Below are 19,576 nucleotides of genomic sequence, written 5' to 3'. Positions count from 1 at the left end.
TCCAGCTCCTACTCATACAGTGAGAACCCACCAGTTTTCTTACTAGAAGAGATACCTGATAGAGTAGCAAAGCACAGCTGCCTTCATGCGTATATTGAGTTATCTTCTGGAATTTTCAGGGACTGTGTGCACGCCGATTAAGAAGCCTGATGGGAAGTGTGTTTGTCCCTGTAGCACGTGTGAAACCTGCCAGTGTGTTTGAAATGCCAGTGGGGTTTCATACAGGCTGTTACATACATCTTGGCCTGCAGCTGCATTTCACACACTTAATACTTCATTTTCATCTGTTTCTGAAGTCTTAGAGGCTTGTCAAAGCTGCTCCTGCCTCAGAGCAGCTGATGACCTTTCAGAGAGATTTGCCCACAGCATCTTTTCTCTGAATGCGAGGGGATGACTCAGAAGCTTCTCCTGGATCTCTCTCTGAGCCTCTCACTCCCTGTTCCTGAGCCAGAGAATGTGGAAATCAGGAACCCACTTTTTTTTGACTCCAGCATTAGCATGTATTGCCCCATAAAGCTGGCTCCCTGCAAGCAGGACAATATAGGACCAAATTTTCTCTGCAAAAACTGGGAGCCCTGATTTGGGCTGTGCAAACTGAAACAAACCAGGGAGACAAGGGCCCTCCCTCCCCCTTTCTTCAAGGTTGGCTGTGGTTTATGCTGAATTTTTCTTTATTGCACTTCCTACACTAAGATGCGCAAGACAAAGCGCCTGCTGTCTGTCCACCCCTTTGATTTTGAACTGGACTCAGAGTACTCTGCTCAGTCTCGTCGCCAGTCTGTGCAGCTCTCTCCAGCAGCCAGCAGTCCGGATGCTTTCCAGGTACTGGGAAAGTGCTGTGGGGGTTCCTTTCTTCTGCTTTCTTCTTGCTGTCTCTGTTACCTCCTCATCCAGTTGTCAAAATCTGCTTCAGCTGATGCTGAGAGGCAGTGGTACCAATCCTTGCTCAACATAGCCCCACTTGTTAAATTCTTCCATGTGGAGTCCTTTGCCTCAGGCTGAGTCAGGAGTAGGACACCTGACTGAAGCACGGATGAGTGGTAAAATGGGATAACAAGAGGTTTTATGGCTTCTCCCTGCTGATTTCCTTGGTCTCTGCTGACAAAAGTTTTCTCGTGTTGTCCCAAGGCTATAGGACACTCATGTTACCAGCAAATTTGGGGGGTTCAATACTCAAGGGACAAGATGAAGCCACACTCTTCTCCCACCATCCCAACCAGTTCAGGCTGCTTTTGTCATATGGCAGCACTGGGGATGTAGCTGGACATTGTTTTTATGGGGCACACAGGCTTTGTGGGTTTGAAAAGATGAAACCCACAGAGCCAGTGTGATTGCACCTGTGGGGTGGAGGCCCCCATCCATTAGAGGGGAGGACATGGTTATTTCTGTATAGGAGACTATATGTGCCTGTGTCAGGAGCTCCCAACCAGAAGCAGGACCCACAGACAGCTCCAGCGTGAGCATCTGCAGTGAGCTGCACCCCATGATCCCATCAAGAGCTTAGGGGGGTCAGCCATCAGCCACCTTCAGACTCTGGACAGCAACACAGACAGGGCTGCCCTGGATGTGATAAAAGGACTTCCAGCCTCAGATGCTTCAGATCAAGCTTTTTTGGGGCTGCTCCTGTTTGCCTTTCTTGATGAAATTTCACTTTAAAAACATTATACAGCAACTTCTTCCATCTAATGATGCTGTGATGCTTCAAACTGTACTCCAGGGCAGAAGTAGAGTGTGATGAGATGTGTAGCAAAGGCTTAAAAGCCCCCCAAACAAACAAACAAACAAACCCAGTCCACACAATTCCATGTAAATTGAAGTGTTTGGGGCAAACTATTAAATAGATTCCTTCTTTCTTTACCTAAGCTCATCTTTATGCAGCAGAATTCAACATGAGTCTAGGGAAGGCTGGCCTCTGTCAAGGTCCTCTGGATCAGATTTATGGGTTGTAGATTATTTGCATGGCAGAAGGTGGCTAGTATTTGAAAAAGGGAGTGGGCACCTTCTTTTAGAAGAGGAGAGCATTTTGCAGCCTTGCTCATGGGACGCCCTGTGCCTTGTTCTTGTGAAAATTAACAGTGCCCCCTGGTCGTGATGCGAAGTATTGCTCAAGGCTCATCAGCAAGGGAAAATCTAAATTATTAGGAGCTGGCATCAATAAAGGTTAATCCATGTATGTGTTGGAGGATAAAGCATCAGCAAGGGAAAGTCTCCTGAATTATTAGGAGCTGGCATCAATAAAGGTTAGTCCATGTATCTGCTGGAGGATAAAGCTAGGAGCTGTTGGCAAAGATTAGGAGAAGCATGGAACCCTCTCTGGCAACTGCTCAGCAGCAACCCTCATCTCTCAGTCCTTCACAGATTTTCCCAACTCAGCTGAAGACGCCTCCCAGGACTCCAGGATCACAGATGCAGATCTGGTCTTCCACCACGTCTTGCAGGAACAGGGACCAGGCATGAGCCCTCCAGAGCAGCACTTCAGCACAGAGGTTCGACTCACTGTGAATTCACGGAGAAGAAGCCTGGAAAGAAATGCAAAACCTGGTAGGTGTCTCTGGGTAGGCTCTTCTTGTATCCTTTGGAGGAAAAGTGGCTGCAAAAGTTGGATCAAAAGGGAAATGTCTTTGATTTTTATTATTTTTTTTAACAACCTCAGAGCAACTAAAAGGTTTAAGGGTCAAGACAAAACATCCATCTGCAAAGCTGGTTTTCCTCATGAAAGAATCAGCTGAAGTTATTTAGTTGTAACAGGCTGGGCTTGTTCCAGACTAACTCATTTCTCAAAGCCAGAGGGTTTGTTCTTGAGGTGTCCATCCCTTTCATACCTACCAGTCTTGACCAGGGTAGAAACTAGACACAATCGAATGGACAGTACTATAAACACCAGGATGTGTTTCCTCCTCCAGTCCGCAGTACATTCAACTCCTTACCAAAGGGTGCTGTGGGTGTATAAAGTTTTGATTTTTAAGGGGACTGGAGTAGGACTGGACAAGAACTGGACACAAGCACTGCAGGCTGCTAAATATCATCCTTGTAGCTGGGCAGGGTGCACTGGTAGGCTACAGAATCTGTGGTTTCATTAGTCTACAAATACCCCAGAAAATGGTGGGGCAGAACTTCATAGAGTCATAGAATCCCAAGTTGGAAGAGACCTCAAGGATCATCTGGTCCAGTTTTTCTTGGGAAAAGCATTGTCTAGACAAGATGTTTTTCCTGATGTGACAGCAGAGACAGGAGGGTTGGATACTGGCTTGTGCACATATATCTGTTGAACATATCCTTCTGGGTCTCCAACCACTTAGCTGTATCTGCAGAGCACTAGGAAATGCTGGGTAAAGCTTACCATAAGCTATTTAAAGTCCTACTCTGGGTGTAGCTGGAATGACACAGCAGCAGGGCTCTCTGGCTTGTCAATTCTACTTCCTTTCATTGCTTTTATCTCTAATTGCCCTCTAAAAAAGGAGATTTCCTACTCTTCTAAAAGGTCCTTCCTAGACTGGTAGCTCTCTAGCCTGAACTAAACATTTTTCAGTACCTGGACAATGCATGAAGGGCAGCATCCAGATCTGAGCTCTCATGATATTGGGAAGGCAATAGCAGTTTTTGGAGAGCGGTCTGGCTGTCCAGGACATGAGAGAACAAGGATGATGCTCCTTGTGCCCATTGCTATCTCAGGAGCACTGTGTGGGACCCTGCTGAAATAGGTGCTGCATGGCCACAGCAGATGGAGCTGCAGCCTGCACCAGTGTAGCCATCCTTAACTTTGGTCTCTTGCAGAAACACCTCCTGCAAAGTGTGATCTTGAGAAGTGCTTCATTATTGCTTGTCTTAAGGATGGGGCTGATGTTCAGAAAGGAGCTTAAGGGTGTGAATCTCTTGTACCTTTGTGCTGAAGCCTTTTCTCTCCAAAGGCAGCTCCTGGAATGAGCAGCCCCGATCCCGGTACTCTGCAGATATGGACACCTCTGATGAAGATGTGAAGGGAGCCCACGTCCCTGCCTACCCACCCCATCACATGAAACGCCGCAACAGAGCTTCCTCCCAGGAGAATGGCAGCCACTCTGGGAATCAGGTACCAAACAGCTGTTGAACCTCTAGTGAAACAAAGCCTGTGGCCAAGCCTCTCTTGCCATAAATGGTGCTCGTTATCTGTGAGGTGCAGGATGGTTCAGGAGAGAAGCACAGATGGCAAACTTGGGTGCAACTGCAGTAGTCTTCCAGGCAGGACAGATGTGAAGCATAAGCAAAAAAGATGATGTGCCACACAACCACTGCCCCTTCTGCACTGAGGTAATTTGGTGCCCATGCTTCCATGTGAAGTTCCAAGAGGAAGCAGAGTGAGTCCCAGATCTCTGTAGGCTCGAGATCACTCCTTTTCAGCTCAGGAATTGAAGATGCTAAAGGTGCAGCCTCTTTACATTGCTACAGCAATACAGGATGACCTAGGAGCTGGCTCATCTGGCTGTCATATCACAATTGCATGGCACCAGTGAGATGAATGTCCTGGCCTGTCCTGCCTTCTGTGTTGTGAGGGATGTGACAAGATTGTTGTGTAATGAGAGCAGGATTGAGGCCTTGGAAGGTGCACATAAGTCTCCCTCATTTGTTAGGATGGAGGAGAATAAACATTTCTCTGCCCTTTTAGAATGGTGCAGAAATAAGCTGGAGCTCCGTGCTGCTTCTCCCAGCTCCTCCTTCCAGCATTTCCACTTTTGCAGTCATGGCAGCGGTTGATGCTTCACTCTGCCCATGCTGCTGTCACAGTATCAAACTGTCCTTCATTGCTGTTAATTTTCCATCTTGTCGTTATTAATCTGAAGTCACCTAGGGTTTTCTGTGTTCCCAGGAAGGTTTTTGTCAATAGATTGTGCTGGTGCTTTATGATCAGACAGAGGTTTGGAGAGGGGTATTTAATAAGCATCAAGATCCTTTTCTTCCTTCGCAGAGTGTAGTGTTCCTGCCCTGGTAGGACTAGGTCAGGACAACCTGTCATGTATCTCTCCCAGATGATGGTTACAGAGGGAACAGTCTAGAGAAGGGTGTCAAAAAGGCTGCAAGTTTGTGTTTTAATTGTCAAACAAGGAGCTGTATTTCCTTGTGATGCCACCTTTGCAAATGGTGGATGGTGAGAACAGTAAAGCATCCCTCATACCTCTTGATCCATGAAATACAGGGTGATATTTGGTTACAGATAGATAGGGAGAGCCAGCTGCCTGTCTCTGCTCACAGCTGGTTAGAGTGTACATCCTGGGCCCCTCTTTCAGTAGTCACTGGGAGGTTCTGCAACCACAACTGTCCCTCAGCAGCACACTTCATGTGCCTTTTCCTTTTCCTTCTCTCAGCGCATGTTGTAATTAGTAAATGCCATTCCTTTTTAAGTCAGCAGTAAACAGCAGAACCCTGGACTGGGTGTCCTTAATGAGGCCACGGTACGTTAGGCATGAAATGTGCACCATGTTTTGCAGTGGGGAAATGGGGCCAAATTCCCACCAATGCTTCAGATGACTTCCTCCATCAGCTGGACAAGCTCTTACTCCAGGGTGGTCCAGTGTGCTACCTGTTTCCTCCAACACACCACTACAAAGGCTGCTGTGGAGCCTTGTCACTCTTGTGGTTACAAGACATCTTCTCACTCCCAATTTAACCCCATTTGTTCTTATGCCAATATTGTTCATTAGCTTAAATAGCTCTTCATCCTTCCTGCCCTTTATGTTGCTGATGTTTTTACAGCTAGCAACCATTCTCCTCAGCCAGTAGGAACAGACCCAGCTCTGTGCTGGACCATTAACTTCAGAATGGCACACATGTGCATTGCAGTCACTGTTGGCCAAGGAGAGGCCAAGCACAAGTTTAAAGAAGAGAGAAGGCAAGAGCATCCATGTTGCAATGCTAGCCAGCTCTGTTGTATTGCTGGAGCTGGCAGAGGTTAAGCAGGTACTACTGTCCATCCCCTTAACCTAAGACTGGAGGAGATGGAGGATCCGAGGCTGTCAGGAGGGCAAAGACAGGCCAGGAACAATCTGGAAAAGTGAGCATTCCCCTAAGCCAGTGCAGTGGCTCTTAAGCAGTGGCTCTTAAGTTGTTTACAGGCACTTCCAGGGAATGTCACATAGCCATCATGGATGTTTCTGGGGTATCCAAACCCCTGATGGGACATCACAGGGCACAGCGAGAACAGATGACTGTGACTAGACACCCTGGCGCTGCACTTCTCAGGGGTTGTGCTTTTTGGCAATTCCAGATGTTGGCCTGTGGGGTGTAGGGTCCAGAAGCCTGTTTGTTAACCCTGTATTGAATCCCACAGCCTGGTTTCAAAAGCTATGTTTTCCTGAAAAACATCTTGTTAGCATCTGAAGGTTTCAAGAGATGAGGAGCTCAGCTCTTTGCCCTGCCTCACTTTGGCCTCATAGATGAAAACTATCTTTCCTAAAACTGCCTTAGGTGCCAGTTTGTCAGAATACATTTGATCTGAAAGCCACTTTTACCTGAATTCTGGAGAGGATACACCATTCAGTCCCAAACACAAGAAACTTAACTCTTCCAGTAACAACAGCAGAGGCTGATCCCTAGCCCTGTGACTCCAAGAGCTGAAGGTGCTAGAACAAGATTTAAAAAACAAACAAACAAACCACTGCTTTAAATAAAAAACTTAGACCTGGTAAGACACGAAAATAAGCCCTAAACTGGTAACTGTGCAGGTCTTTGCCTTTAGAAGCTAGGTAAGAGCAAGATCGAGTTACAAGGCATAGTGCAGATTTACCAGATTTCTCCCCAGGAGCCATTGTGCTGTAATTCAAGTGGTTCTGGATTCCCAGAGCTTTGATGCTGTCTGGCTCCTCTTCTTTACAATAAAGCTTCTGTTGGAGGTCTTGAGTATTTGAGGGACTGGAAGCACCTCTTCTGCTAGAGTAATCTACCTTGCCAGCAGCAAGTGATACTTTGCCCTAACTGGTGTGTTATGTACCATCCTTATGGCTTGTGTTTTAAGCTTCTTCACTTCAAACATTTTAATACTCAACACAGAGAGCGATGCAGGGCAGTCCAGCCTCTGACAGGGATGCACCCTAATGGGGTGCCCACTGTGCATTAAAACCAGCCTTGCTTGGGAAGGAGAATGAAAGTAAGTTCAGCCCATCAACAGCAGACTGCATTATGCTCTGACCTCTCCCAGCCTCTGAATTACGGAGACGGGTGGGTACTGACGGTGCTCATTTCATCACCATCTCTTCCTCTGAAGCTGATGGCCCGTCACAGACATTGTCACCTGGAGCATGCAAGAGTCAGGCGTTAAACAGTACTGAGAAACCACTTAGAGATGGATTGGATTGCTTCCTGCCTGTGGGTTTAATGCTGATGAAAGATGCATTCAGTTGGGGTTGGTAATTACAGCACTCTGCTCTCCAGTGCCAGGGGTTTATATTAATCTTCCCTTAAGCAAAGGCAAACTCTCCAGGCTGCTTGTGAGGATCTAATTAATTGAACACTAGCAAGCACAAAACCTAAGAGAGAGGATGGAAATTCTATAAAAACAAAGCCAAGCCCTTGCATCTCTTTGTTACTGCATTTACTTACTGCATCTGCTGCTCATTCCCCTTTGAATGGGAGGCAGCCACTCAGGGCAGCAGTGGTGTGGGAGGTAGTGTTATAAAACAGGCAATATTTGTCATCATTTGTGTTTTATTTGTTTGGATCAAAGAAAAAAGACATTTTTTAAAGAAAGCAAAACTTCCTTTTCTAAAACAGGGAGGGGGAAAATCTTCCTTTAATGTTTTCCATGATTTAAGCACCAAAGTTTGTCTTGGCTCTTGAACACAGTAGGTAACTTCTAGGATTTTGTCTTTTTCTCCTTTACTCTTCTCCCCATGCCCCATTCCCTTCCCCTCCTCCCCCCTCCCTTTTTTTTTCCAGTTGGAAGAGTGAGGGATAAAAGGAGGAGCAAGCATCTTGGGACATCGTTGCATGGAGAAGTCAGAAAATTTGAAAGTATATTGAGGAAAATATTCAGGCTTAGCTTTTCTATCAGGAATTTTTCATGGGAAATTCTTAGAATCATAGAATGGTTTGGGTCGGAAGGGACCTTTAAAGGTCATCTAGTCCAAACCCTCTGCACTGAGCAGGGGCATCCATCAAGGATAGTCTGAGGGAGCTGGGGCTCTCTATCTTAGAGGGGACTGAGAGGTGACCTCATCAATGTTTATAAATATGTAAAGGATGAGTCCCAAGAGGATGGAGCCAGGCTCTGCTCAGTGGTGCCCAGTGACAGGACAAGGGGCAATGGGTGGAAGTTGAGGCACAGGAAGTTTCATGTAAGTATGAGGGAAAAATTTTTCACTGTGAGGGTGACAGAACACTGGAACAGGCTGCCCAGGGAAGTTGTGGAGTCTCCCTCTCTGAAGATATTCAAAACTTGCCTGGATGCATTCCTGTGTAATCTGCTCTAGGTGATCCTGCTTAAGCAGGAGGGTTGGACTAGATGATCTTTCAAGATCCCTTCCAGACCCTGAAATTCTGTGGTTCTGTGATCTTCAACTAGATCAGGATCCCATACAACTTGAACTGGAATTTTTTCTGGAATGGGGATTCTACCACTTCCCCAGGCAACCTGTTAAAATGCTTCATCACCCTCACTGTAAACAATTTTTTTTCCTTCTATCTAGTCTAAATCTCCCCTCTTATCAACTCCTCTCTTCCTTTCCAGGACTATATTGACTGGAGGGGTGGTGGGGTAGTAGCTGCTTGAAAAACATGTTAGTAGGAAGTGAAAACTGACGTTGACTTCAATTTGGGACAGCACGTGACTCATGGCAAGAGAAATGGCTTTGTTATAGGCCAATGCTTTTGTTCTGGGCAAGGGACTCAGCAAGGCCAGTGTTGTGGGTTTACGTTCACTGCATTAGAACTACTGATGGGAGTTGTGATGTGCTGAACAGTCAGCACCACTTGGAGTTTTCCAGATTGGAGGAGAAGCTGTTCACCTCCTGGAGGCTGTTGATGTAGCCAGAGAAATTTTCTTTAAGACATTACCTTTAATGTCTTTTAACTCAGCCCATGGCGGTGATGCCTCGCTGATTGCTTTCTTCTGCTGAATGCACTGTTTTCCCACTGTCCTGGCAGCGGTGGCTGGTCTGTTCTCTACTCCTTTTCTCTCTCTGTCTCTCTCTCTCTCGATTCCTCTAGATTCATGAGCTCAACAAACGCATGTCCGCAATCGAACGTGTGCTGAATCGCTTGGAGGAAAAAATCCTGGTGCGCTCTGATGAGGTAACCGGGCAAAGCCGGAATGCTCTCTGCAGGGAGACAGCACAGGCTGTGCTGGTCCTTGCCTTTGTCACTGGAAGGGCTTCTCTGAAACAGCCAGCATTGCAAGGCGAAAGCTGGATAGACAACATGGAATCAGAATCATTGAGGCTGGAAAAGACCTCTAAGATCATCAAGTCTAAAACTTAATCCTGTTTTGAACTTGCAGGCTCTTCTCTAGTTCCAGGTGATGGAGTGCCTTAGAGAACACTGCAGGGCAGGGCAGAAGCAGAGGTGAATTTAACCTCTGGCATTTAGGCCCCCCTGGAAGGTGGTGCCTTCTTTGCCCCTTCTGCACAAGGAAGGCTGGGTTTCCAGTTGATAGGCTATGAAATGCTAATTTTAGCAGTACTGGTAAGTGGGTGTTGGTACATCCGCTGAGCTGTGTCGGCTCACTTGAAATCACGGGAGACTCAATTAGTACATATGAGGAAGTCACCTGGTTACTGAGAATGTGAGATCTGAGTCAAGGAGGATTTTTGTGTCTCTTCTCAGATGCCCTTGTCTTACTAAGCTATCAAGCTGGGAAGAAAACAGCTAAATTAAGTTAAAGCTGGGCAGTGATGTAGAATCTGTGAATACTTAGGTCACTTAACATTGATTTGGGGTTTCTAAGTTTAGACTACATTCTCTTCTCCTCCTTTGTGTGAACCCATCATTATGAGCTGCTCTGGTACTGATGGCTCAGTGGGATGGATGGTGATAATGAGAGAAGCCCTGTAGGCATAGATGAAAATGCAATTCCTTCTTTTTCTCTAAAATTCATAGTGGGGCTGGCCATGTTTGTAATCAATCAGTGGGTTTGTCAGTATATCTAGCAAAGGAAGTAGGAGACATGCACACTTGCAGGCTCACATGCTTTGTTCCCAAGTCTAGGTCAAATCAGAGGCAGTGGGTCTAAACTTCTGTGGAACAGATTGAGGTCAACTATTAAGCAAAGCTTTCTAGCAGAAGGGACAGCAGAGCTCCAGAACATGTTACCTAGGAGGAAAATTGCCTGCTACGGATGCCATTGATCAAGGTCATTAGCAACCTTAGACAAAAACCCACGAGGTGTGACACAGATAATTGCATTCCCATCTTAACACATGGGGCAGTGAGTTCAGTAACTTCTGGAGATCCAGCTTGGCACCTGAGAGTTTAATAGGATTCTCCTCCAGGTACCATAAGCTACACCTAATAATAAATATGCCATCTATCCTAAAGGAAAATTTGCTGCATGTTTTTTCATCACCAATACATTTACCTAGATTCTCTGAAAGCTGCCTCAGGGAGTGTTAGTTCACGTGGCTGCTTCCCTCAGCCTGCTGGACCATGTTTTTGGGTTGCTGCAATATGTCATTGCCACCAGCCACATCATGGTTCCTAATGGAAAACGTCATGATTTGGGGTCCCAAATCCTCCATGCACACCTTTTTTAGGGGAGAAAAAGGCAGGGAAACACAAGAAAGTTTCACACACAAGAAAGGGGTGGGTGGGGATGGGATGGGAATGGACATTCTTCAGATCAAGAGTTTGTATTCCTCAGTGAAATGCATCTCACTGGGCTCTGCCAGCCCTCTGGGCATCCATGTGAAAATGGATGCAGAGAGGAGGCTCAGTCCCCTTTGCAAATTCCACCTGTGGTTGCACTCCTTGAGCTCCTCTGCTGATCAGTCTTGGTTAGTGTATCTGGACCTGGGTGTGCCCCATTGTCCACCACAGGAGACTCTTACACAGCTCTTTTCTTCTACTGCTTCAGTCTCCAGCCCCAGAGTCCCAGCTTGATCCTGATGCCGAGGAGGAAGAGCTGAAGAGGAAGCTGGAGGAATTAGCCAGCAACATCAGTGACAAAGAAGTCTCTTCTGAAGAAGAGCATGAAGAGAAGAGGAGAGCAAAGAAACCAGAGATGAGTTCCTCCAGTGATGACATGGCCAGAGATGTTCAAAAGGTAATCTGTGTCCTCCCACCCATATTGTTCTAGGTTCCATCTGCAGTTTCTTCTGCTCTCAGTGGTACATCATGATAATGCAACTCTTCTTCTGACCTACATCTCCACCTTGATGCCTCCAAGGGCTGTCATGTGTCTGACTTAGCTGTCTGCTTTAAGGGTGTTCAGAGATAGAGAAGTCCCAGGGTGTTGTATCTGGACCTTTGTCCTTGTAGGATTCCCCAGTTTCATCCAGGAGTGAAAAGCAAAGTTTTTTAGAGGTCTTGCATGCTTCTGCCTGTCATGGAAAGGTACACAACCTCTACATCTGTTTGGAAGAGTTGTCTCAGGAGTTGGATGTCCTTATGAACAAGAAAGTCCTGAGCAGGGACATCTTTAACTAGATCAAGTTGCTCAGAGCCCCATCCAACCTGATCTGGAATGTTTCCAGTGATGGGACATCTACCACCTCTCTGGGCCTTCCCCTCACCTTGTTTGGCAGATGGCAGGGCTGGGTGACAGCACTGGGGATGAGCAACTGATGACAGTCCAAATGACTCAGAAAGGGAGATCTTGTGTGCCTCCAGTTGTGCAGAGCCTTCTAAGATGGTCCATTAGCACAAAATAGAGAGGTCAGCACTCCTTGTTGGGTCTCTAATGGCTTATTTGTTCACTCCTTCCCCTCTGCCTTGGCAATGGATGGAGTATGTGTGTGTTTGCTCTGACAAATCCATTGCTGGCAAGCACAACAAAGAAGGCAAGCAGGGGACCCACTGCCCCTCTCATCTCCTGCAAAGCTCCTTTCATCTGAGGTTGTGGAGACTTTCACAACACCATGACACCTCTCCATAGTGTACTTTTTTCTCCAGCCTCACAAGGCAAAGCTTGGCTGCTGCTGTGCTTGGAGATGTGGCTACTTGTACACATGGTGCATGCAGTGAGACTGTCTCAAGTATGAATCTCTGAACAGGTCTACATAAAATCTCAGGATGAGAGCAAACAACTGCTCCCAGGGTGGCTTCCTTCATGGTTTTTGGGTACCATTTGCTGTGCTCTTGCCAACACTGGATCAGTGGTGCACTGCATCCTTACTGTGTCTCCTTTACTGCCCCTTTTTTCCTAAGAGCTGCTTTTAGATACTTGCTGCAGCTAGACTTCACTCCCACTCATCATCTGAGTGATGTGCATCTTCTCACGAATCATTTCCAGTTAACTGTAGCAGAGGGGTGTAAGTGGTAACTCACCAGGCCAAGGTAACTGAAGTCCTGTGTGAGCTGCCGATCCATGCTCAGGAATAAGGGAATGTTAACAGGATATCAATGCAAGGCTCTTCATTCTTGTAAAATGAAGCCCAGATTCTCCAGATTTGCTACTTTCTTTGACCAAAACTAAGCTACAACACAGAGAGGATACAGACACAGCTGCTGTCTCTCAGCAGGGTGGTGCAGGCAGTTAACATAGAAACTGTGCGATAGCTCCTAAGCCAAGAGAGACCCGGCTGGGTTGCAACACCTCCAGCAGAACCAAACCCAAGAATGAAACAAAATTCAGCTTTTTGCTTCATGCTATCACTCAGATACCTTTGTGAAGTATTGATTTAGAAATGCCTGCAGTGACACAGACAGACCAGCCCTGGCTACATCAGCATGGACTTTTTAACAGCAGCTTTCCTTATACCTGTATTAGATCCAGGCTCAAATTTTGCATGATTCTGGGTTTGTTTTCCTACAAGTCTCCTCTCCAGTCAGGAGAAAGTCTTCTAACTGGGGAACACTGCAATGAAAGCAGACACTCCTAATGGAAAATATGAAAAAACTGCTGTTCTCCAAAGGCACCATAAAATGATAAAAATATCAGCTGGACTGAGTTGGCTGGTTCTCTGCAGGATGGTTTGCCCGGAAATATGTGCAGCTGCAAACACAACTGTTTGTCACCAGTCCACCTATCACCCCCATCTCCTTGGTTTCCAGGGAATTATCAGCTGAGAGAGAGATTATGAGTTTCTTCGGTCTATTTTCACATGTGCTTAGTACCTTATCAGGCAAAAGGCTGCATTTACAAGAGGTGTTGCCCTCAGTGTTCCTTGGGGTGGGAAGAGAGGACATTAATCCCAAGTTTTGTCAGGGTGGCAATACAATAATTTTATGGATTTGTTGGTTTTGTTGGTTTTTTTTTCCTTTTGCCACCAATTTAAGGAGTTATTTGCATCCATGCTCAGGCCTGTTGAAGTGTAAAGCAATATGCTGCAATTAGGTCTTAACTGCTGAGTAACTGAGTGGCCTTCAGGTGGCCAGGTGTTGCTGCTCTCAGACAACACCAGTGACACTGCTTCCAGTGAACAACACAGCCCTTGATGACCTCTTTTACAGGCCTCTTGAAATGACTTCCTTTGTCACAGCCACCACCATCCCCCCCGCCAGCCCCAGAAAGCCTGGGCTGAGATCAAAGCTGTGCTGTAGCCATGTAGCCATTTCCAGTGGAGAGCTCTTCAGGAGCAGTGTAAGCCTTTCAATTCTTGCTTCTCCATCTTTCTCCAGCTCCTGAAGGCCTGATGCTCCCTTTCACCCCCAACTTTTGCTGTTTTGTACGCCACGTTCAAATAACGTCCTTATTTTTCCCCCCACTTCCACCCTCCGCTTTGGCTGCACTGGGCATTTGCAGAGGTCGTCAGCTCAGGCTTTGAGTGAAATCACAGCCAAAGTCCTGAGAGCCATAAACGCCACGGAGACAGCGGTGTGTGAGTCGTTGCATGGAGAGAGCCAGTGCAACACTGGCTGTGGCCTCCCCACAGGGCAGCTTCCCAGCCTGGGAGACGGGAAAGAGGTGGCCGAAGCATACCGTGAGCTTGAAGAAAACGTAAGGTTCATGAGAGCTTTCTGCAAGAGGAGAGGGCATTGAGGGTGGGAATACAGAGGAACACACACACACCCCTTCCCCAGCATGTCTCCTTAGTGGGCAGGTCAGCCTTAGAAGGATGGACACTACAAAGGGATTAAAGAGTCCAGTCTTATCTGATGATGGCCAGGGCTGTCTTATGAAGGAGGTGGCACAAGTGAAGAAGCTCTGTCTTGTGGCTTCCTTTGCCTTGGTTCTTGTTTTCTCCTAGGAGAAGAGAAGGCTCAGGGGAGACGTTATTGCTCTCTACAGCTTCCTGAAAGGAGGTTGTAGACAGCTGGGGGATGGTCTCTTTTCCCAGGCAACCAGTGGCCGAACAAGAGGGCACTATCTCAAGCTGCACCAGAGGAAGTTTAGGCTTGAGGTGAGGAGAAAGTTCTTCACAGAGAGTAATTGGCCAGTGGAATGTGCTGCCCAGGGAGGTGGTGGAGTCCCCATCCCTGGAGGTGTTCAAAAAAGGATTGGTTGTGGCACTTGGAGCTATGGTTTAGTTGTCATGAGCTGATAGGTATTATCTAACAGGTTGGACTTGATAATCTCTGAGGTCTTTTCCAACCTGATTGATTCTGTTTGATTCTCTGTGTGAGTACCAGTTACAGAGAACAAGCCCAGTCCCCAGCTTGCTGTAGCATGGCTTTGCCTGGACTTCAGCAGTCCTGTGCTCCCACTGCAAGAAAAGCTTTTGTCCTGCTTCTCTTTGGTTCCACCTCAGCACTGTTTCATCAAGGTTTTTACGAGCGAGGATAGCATGAGCCATCTGTTCACTAGGGCTGACTTGTGCCTGGGGCTGATGGGCTCGTGCAAGCAATAAGTTTACATCTAGAGCATAATCCCCTGCTAGGTTGGTGTGACACTGTGTAGCACCGACAGGTTTGGGTTTTTTTAGCTACTGTAAACCCATATGAATCGATTCCCCATGGGAAATGGATCACATCTGCAGTGCCATTTACCCATCTCCAAAGAAGCAGTTCAGAGATGGGCCGAGGGGTCACAGTTTCGTTTAGGTGGTTGGGTTTCGCTGCCGGAAACATCCTGTGATGGGGAGCAGGGTCTTGTAATGCAATCCATGGCTTGTCTCTTATCAGGGAAAGCTTGTACATAAAAGCAGGGACCTGCTGGGAGCAAAGTGTGCACAGAAACTGTTTCTGGCCAAATGCAGTATCCCAGGGGAAGAAGGGTGACTGCATGAAGGTTTTGAGGTTCCCCCTTTCCCAAGAGTGGAGATAGGGGTGGGAAGGACGTGAACTTTGGGCTTAGTGTTGCTGTCCTCAGTGGTGTCAGCAGTGGAGCGAGGGTGAAGTGGTGGGCAAATGATGGCCCCAGGAGGTGTGTGCTCATCCTGCTGTTCAGTCAGGACCCTGGCTGAGTCATGGCTGGTATTGCTCTCCAAGACATGCCACCCACCTTGAAGGATACTGGGGGAGTTTGATGTCCCAACAACAAATTTTGTTCCTGTGACTCACAGATTGAGTGGCTTTATAGAGAGCACCCACAAATATTGGCAATTTGCACTGGGATAGGTGGGATCCACAGGATGTGTTGCTGACATTTAGGTGGATGTTCCATACTTCAGTGCATGCAGAAGGCTCATGCCAGGCAGCCTTTTGCATTACCCAGCCCAGGAAAAGCAGAGAGGGATGGAGGAGCAGGAACTGCATTAGCAGTACCAGGATTTGGGGGTCAGTCAGCAAAACAGTGGCCACAACACTTCTGATCATCTAATGTGAGTGTATAACAGCATATTTCAGTTGGACTCAATGATCTTAAAGGTCTTTTCTGACCTAAATAATTCTATAATTCATTATTTTGTGATTAATGTTTCCTAAATTGCCTTGCATCCTTGTGGTAGCCCAGGAGGAGGCAAAAGACAGTAAAATCAGTGGTTTTATTGCGATAGGGCCATTTAACTTGTCCATACAGCAAAGGTAGAATGCTGCTTCCCATAGCCACCACACAACCCCAGTTAGCACTCCCATGTTCATCTGCTGCACTGGGCTCTGCTCACACATGTTTGCCAGGGCTCTCAGCTGGGATCATTCCTATATGTCCAGAGTAGCTCCTGGGCAAAGCTGCTTTTTGCAGGGGTTGGATTGGTTTGGTTAATCATCCAGGGCCAAACTCCTAAGTCCTGACTCTACTCCAAGGCAACCCAGCAGCACAGACATGCTTAGAAAAGACTGGGCAGGTTTGGAAAGTCATTCTGTCTCCTTCCCAGCTTGCTGCCACCATGGGATATAGAGGCATAGAATTGTTAGGATTGAAAGGGACCTCAAGGATCATCTAGTTCCAATCCCCCTGCCATGGGCGGGGACACCTCACACTAGATCAGGTTGCCCAGAGCCGCATCCAACCTGGCTTTAAAAACTTCCAGGGACGGGGCTTCTACCACCTCCCTGGGCAACCTGTGCCAGTGTCTCACCACCCTCATGGTGAAGAACTTCTTCCTAACCCTGGACCTGAATCTACCCATTTCTACTTTTTTCCATTCCCCCTAGTCCTATCATTACCTGACACCCTAAAAAGTCCCTCCCCAGAAGCCTACATGTATTTGCAGGTCCCTGTCTTCCCTCTGAACACTTGGCATAAAGATGCTGACGCTTCTTGAGTAGGTCACTGAGTTTTAGTCCTTCCTGTGTTCCTGTTGAGCCTTTTACCACTTCACCCTGCTGGTAATTGCTCTTAAAAACCCTGGGGAAGGTGAGGAAATGAGATGAAAAGCCCTTCCAGAACTGAACTGGTACTGTATGTGCTGCAAGGCAAGAAAGCAGTCATAAAATAGTGGCAGGAGCTTTTACACCTGGGGCTGTGGTCACACCAGGAGATGAGAACTCCAGGGAAGTTAATTCTGCAATGTGTGGGGTTGGACTCAATGATCTTGAAGGTCTTTTCTAAGCACAATGATATATGATTTTTTAATTATTATTATCTTGTGTCTGTGTGGTTGCAGGTGTACCTGACAGCTGGGAAGACTTACCAGCTTGAGAAGACCCTGAAGGAGCTTGAGGAAGGGACTCAGCGCAGCGGCACAACCGACTCAGAGCTGTCAGAGCTGGAGGACAAAGTGGCCTCAGCAGCCACTCAAGTGCAGCAGGCAGAGAGCGAGGTGAGGGCTGGCATCTGGGAGCTGCTTTTCCCAGCCAGTGAGAGCAAATGAAGCTGGACAGATCCTCCAGCCACCGCCTGTATGCCTCTTTCCTCTCTCTAAAGGTGTCAGACATTGAATCTCGAATTGCAGCTCTGTCCGCAGCAGGGCTCACAGTGAAGTCGGTGGAAAAGGCAAGGAAGAAGTCGAGTGGGCAGGTGAGCTTGGAGGTGAGTATGAGAGGTTTCTGCCTTGAGATGCCCATGCTCCCCACTCAGTTTATTTCTGCTGTCTCTGGGCGCTCTGAAGGGCTGCCTGTCCTGCTGAGCTGTGCCCAGATCCCTTCCTGCTGCCTGGTACTCTGCCTCAAGGCTCCCATAGCAGGCATCTCTCTGAGAATGGGGCAAAATGCTGATTCCTTGCCTGCATCAAGGGAGCATTTTGTATCTGCTCTTCCCAGGGCTGCAGGGAAGGGTGTGCAGGGTTTCTGCATGCACCACAGCCAGGACTTGACTACTGCTCTTCCATACCTATTTTTATAATCAATATCCATCACCTAGATGGATTTTGCTCACCAGAGGATCATGGAATCATCTTGTGTTGAAAGGGACCTTGAAGATCATCTTGTTCCAAGGCCCTTGCCATAGACAGGGGCACCTCCCACTAGATCTTTCAGGGATGAGGCATCCAGAGCTTCTCTGAGCAACCCATTTCAGTGTCTCACCACCCCGATAGTAAAGAATTCCTTACTAATGTCTAATCTAGATCTACTGTGCTCTAGTTTAAAACCAACACTACATACCCTTATAAATAGCCCTTCTCCAATGGGGCTATTGATCCAATGGATCAGCCCAGTGATCCATTGTTACCCAAAGGTGAAAATGAAAAGAAAACCAGACTGAGTTGTCTGCCTCCTCTGCACCCTTGAAGAAACCTCTGCCCTTCCTCTGCCCACAGGCTGCCTACCTCCACTCTCCCGGTCCCACCAGCAGCAGTGCAGGGGAGTCTTCAGATGATGTTAAAGTGAGTATGTGTTGAATCTGCACCAGCTAGGGTATGTGGCATGGCATTAATCCCTGGGACAACCAGAGCCTCCAGAAGCTGCTTTCAAAGTGGTGTTCTCAGAGGGAATCTCTGTCCTCCCATCCCCTTCCCACAGCTGGTTGCTCTCCTTCTCTTGCAGGCAATGCCCAGGCTGCAGGGATTCAGAAGGAAGTTCAACAGTCCCCTCCAAATCACCAGTAAGGATCACAGCTCCACCCATGGGAGATGTGGACCTGGGGGTGGATGGGCTGGGCTTTGGGGGACACTCAGTTATCTCCATCTGCATTTAGTTGTATGTCTGTATTAGGGGTCCCCTTTCCTGTGCTCATGGCCCCCTGTTAGGGCAGCCACACAGCAAACTTATGGTGGATAATTTAGAAAGGAAAAGGTGACTGGCAGGGTTTGGGACAGTGATGGAACAGTGGAAGTCAAACTGAGTTTGCACAGTGCTCCAAGAACCTGGACTTTCTCTGCAGCCTGAGCTTCTACCACCCCAGAGCCCAGGGATACATCTCTATTGTGGCATCCTGTTGGCTGTAAGACATCAAAGCTTCACCTAAGTCCATCATATTTTCTTTTTCACTTAGCCTTCACTTTGGTATCCCTGATCCTGTTGCCCACCTGTCTCAGCTACTGATCTCTGGTTCAGAGGCCATCTATAGCTCAGCTATGGAAATAGCAGCTTGGAGATGCTTCAGAGTAGGTTATGACCTCAAACTTGACACAGCAGTTTGTGTGGTAGGGGGCAGTCACTGGAAATATTTCATCCTGACCCATTAGGAAATCACTTTTCTATTTCTCTCTTATCTCACCTCATAAAGGCAGAAAGAATGGCTCTTCTTCCAGATAATGGAAGATGAAGGGAGGGAAAAGGGGATGATCATTTAATGCAGAAAAGGAATCTCATTTCCCTTGTGCACCCAGACAATTAGCAGTGCCATTTCCCAAGATGAGGCTGGTAGGTTGAAAGGTCCCTTCCCCTCATGCCAAGGAGTCATCATCTGCTCCCCTTCCTGCAAAAGGCAGGCAGATAAAGGCAGCCTAGGGGACACATCAGGAGATAGAGGGATGTGCAATCAGGAAGGATGTCACCAGGTGATCTTAATCCCCTCTACCTGGGCTAGGTGATGGGGCAATTCCCGATCGTTCTCCCTGCAAGTCAATGACTTGGAAAGTTGGGCCTGCAAAGGTACAGCTAGTGGAAGCTGGTAGCAGAGAAGAGATTACTTAGGAGGTCAAGAGAGTGCAGTAGTCTTGGGAAGTGAGAGATCATCACAAGCTGGGCTTTTGCCTCGCCACACCACAGAGGTTTGCAGAGCAAAGGTCTTGGCAGTTGACCACTGGCAGGCAGA

The 19,576-nt window shown here is 47.4% G+C and overlaps 1 protein-coding gene across 8 annotated transcripts in view; it reads left to right on the top strand.

The window, feature by feature from the left end:
* Positions 1–19,576, top strand: part of MLPH (melanophilin) — a 30,266-nt gene that overhangs the window by 9,480 nt on the left and 1,210 nt on the right. For 3 of the 8 annotated variants that reach the window (XM_054171984.1, XM_054171996.1, XM_054171981.1), the window contains 10 exons: positions 694–822; positions 2,349–2,541; positions 3,909–4,069; positions 9,175–9,258; positions 11,036–11,224; positions 13,865–14,059; positions 17,046–17,201; positions 17,306–17,410; positions 18,138–18,203; positions 18,364–18,421. In XM_054171984.1, coding sequence (XP_054027959.1) covers positions 694–822; positions 2,349–2,541; positions 3,909–4,069; positions 9,175–9,258; positions 11,036–11,224; positions 13,865–14,059; positions 17,046–17,201; positions 17,306–17,410; positions 18,138–18,203; positions 18,364–18,421 — 1,336 coding nt within the window. The remainder of the gene's footprint in view (positions 1–693; positions 823–2,348; positions 2,542–3,908; positions 4,070–9,174; positions 9,259–11,035; positions 11,225–13,864; positions 14,060–17,045; positions 17,202–17,305; positions 17,411–18,137; positions 18,204–18,363; positions 18,422–19,576) is intronic. The other 5 variants (XM_054172010.1, XM_009900831.2, XM_054172004.1 and 2 more) reach the window with 5 other exon arrangements.

Source organism: Dryobates pubescens, chromosome 2 (genome assembly GCF_014839835.1).
Source record: "Dryobates pubescens isolate bDryPub1 chromosome 2, bDryPub1.pri, whole genome shotgun sequence".
Taxonomy (NCBI): domain Eukaryota; kingdom Metazoa; phylum Chordata; class Aves; order Piciformes; family Picidae; genus Dryobates; species Dryobates pubescens.
This window is presented reverse-complemented; position numbering and strand designations above follow the sequence as displayed.